The sequence below is a fragment of the Penaeus vannamei genome, chromosome 17 (assembly GCF_042767895.1).
Source record: "Penaeus vannamei isolate JL-2024 chromosome 17, ASM4276789v1, whole genome shotgun sequence".
NCBI classification, from domain to species: domain Eukaryota; kingdom Metazoa; phylum Arthropoda; class Malacostraca; order Decapoda; family Penaeidae; genus Penaeus; species Penaeus vannamei.
Genome location: NC_091565.1, coordinates 22,239,145 through 22,241,644, shown reverse-complemented (window position 1 = coordinate 22,241,644; position 2,500 = coordinate 22,239,145). Strand labels below are relative to the sequence as shown.

The window sequence follows — 2,500 nt, the reverse complement described above, 5'->3', positions numbered from 1 at the left end:
CATATGTAGATCTATAGATAAAATACAAACACAAATTATATATATATATATATATATATATATATATATATATATATATATATATATATATATATATATATATATATATATATATATATATATATATATATATATACATATATATATATATATATATATATATATATATATATATATATATATATATATATACATATATATATATGTGTGTGTGTGTGTGTGTGTGTGTGTATGTATGTATATATATCAAAGTACAGAGAATGAAAGAAGTTACTGCTTAGAGCTGTTTTCACGCAGAACACTATTAAAAAGGAAAGAAAAAGAACTTCGTTTTATGCGACTTCAAATATATAGTAGGCATAGAGCATACTTACCGGGTTGCATCGAATTCCTCTTCCTTTTCCTGGATGCGCTTGTCTATCTCCTGCTTCACCTGGCTGAGCTCAAGCTGGCCACGAAGGACCTTGTTTTCTTCCTGCTCGAGAGCTGTTTCAGCCTCCTCGAGGGCAGCCTGCAGCTCCTCCTTCTCAATCTCAAAGCGTTTGGCACTCTTTTCAATTTCATGAAGGGATCGGCCACCCTCGCTGATCTGCTCCATCAAGTCCTTGATCTCCTCAGCAAGACCCTTGTTCTCACGGCGAACTGAGTCCAAGTGTTCCAGGTTTTCTTCATACATGGCCTTAATGCGGAAGTGTTCAGTGGAGTATTGACGACATTCCTTCTGAGAGGCATCTAGGTCGCCAGCAAGCTGATCAACCTTCAACTTCCAGTCATTAACAACCCTGTCGAAGTCTTTTTGTCTCCTCTCAGCAGCATTGGCCAGGCCCTGGGCACGCTCTACCTGCATCTGCATCTCGTCAATTTCGGCAACAATGCGTCCCTTGGCCTTCTCTAATTGCATATTTTTCACATTGAGTTGTTCAATCTGCAGCTCGGCTTCTTCGAGGCGAGCAGCAAGCTTCAGGCGGGCAGCTTCGATCTCCTCAGCACGAGCAACGCCCTCAGATTCATACTTGGAGCGCCACATCTGAGCTTCGGCATGAGCCTTGGACAGCTGGCGGTTGGCATCAGCCTTGGCTTCACACTCTTCATCAAGCTGCTCACGAAGACCATCCAGATCATGCTCCAGGTTGCGGAACTTGCCAAGAAGAACGCTGCGTTCCTGGGGTTAAAAGAACACCATTGTTTTAAAAATTCTGAAACGATTTATCTATCAGTCGTAGGATGTTTGAAAGAAATATACTGAGAACTACCTACCCTGGATTCATCGTCGACCATTTTCTTGGTGTCTTCCAGCTGAGTGGTAAGAGATGACTTCAGATTATTCAGCTGACTGATCTGATTATCTGCCTCCTCCAGCTGTCGCAGAAGGTCCGCATTTTCAACGGCAAGCTTCTTCTTCTGGGCATCGAAGTCGTTCAGAGTGCGGTTGGCCTCATCCCATTTGACATTCACTTCACTGATTTGTTGATGGATAGCCTTGTTTGCCTTCTCAGCAAGTGCCTGTAAATATTTTAAAAAGCGTTTCACTAGTTACCATTTAATTTAAATTCATTATCTCAATGTTTTTTAACCGTAAATATTATATATTTATACATATATAAAATGTGTGTGTGTGTATATATATATATGTGTGTGTGTGTGTGTGTGTGTGTGTGTGTGTGTGTGTGTGTGTGTGTGTGTGTTATACACACTCAAACACACACACACATATATTCATACATAACATATATACACATATATAAATTTGTATAGACATGTTCATATATATACACAAACATATTCACACACATATATGTATATATATATATATATATATATATATATATATATATATATATATATATATATATATATATATATATATATACATATTTATAGATTTAGACATATATATATATATATATATATATATATATATATATATATATATATATATATATACACACACACATTTATAGATTTAGACATAGATATACATATATATACATAAATGCGTGTGTGCGTGTGTGTATTTGTATGCATATATATTTGTATATATAATTTTATATACATACGGACAAATACACACACAAACACAAAACATACACATACCGCGCGCACGCGTACACACGCACAGAAACATATACAATAATATATTCACTTACACATATGTATATGCGTATCCATATATATGCATATATATACACAATCACTCATATTCTACATGTATATGAATATATGTGCACAAATATATATATAAATATACAAATATATGCATGTACACATTTCCGTGTATATATATATATATATATATATATATATATATATATATATATATATATATATATATATATATATATATATATATATATATATACATATATACACGTGTGTGTGTGCGCGGGCGCGTGCGTAAGACATATATATGCATATCTTGGAAATATATACCTTATCACGAGCCAAGGTATCCATTGCCGACTTTGCTTCATCAGCCTGGTACTTCATCATTTCCTTCTCC

General features: G+C 34.9%; 1 protein-coding gene across 1 annotated transcript in view; it reads right to left on the bottom strand.

The window, feature by feature from the left end:
- LOC113816520 (myosin heavy chain, muscle-like) overlaps positions 1-2,500 on the bottom strand; it is a 6,531-nt gene that overhangs the window by 1,833 nt on the left and 2,198 nt on the right. Inside the window, exons 5-7 of the mRNA XM_070132079.1 lie at positions 2,431-2,500; positions 1,258-1,503; positions 375-1,162 (exon numbers count right to left, since the gene is read on the bottom strand). The exon at positions 2,431-2,500 is cut by the window's right edge and continues 9 nt beyond it. Coding sequence (XP_069988180.1) covers positions 375-1,162; positions 1,258-1,503; positions 2,431-2,500 — 1,104 coding nt within the window. The remainder of the gene's footprint in view (positions 1-374; positions 1,163-1,257; positions 1,504-2,430) is intronic.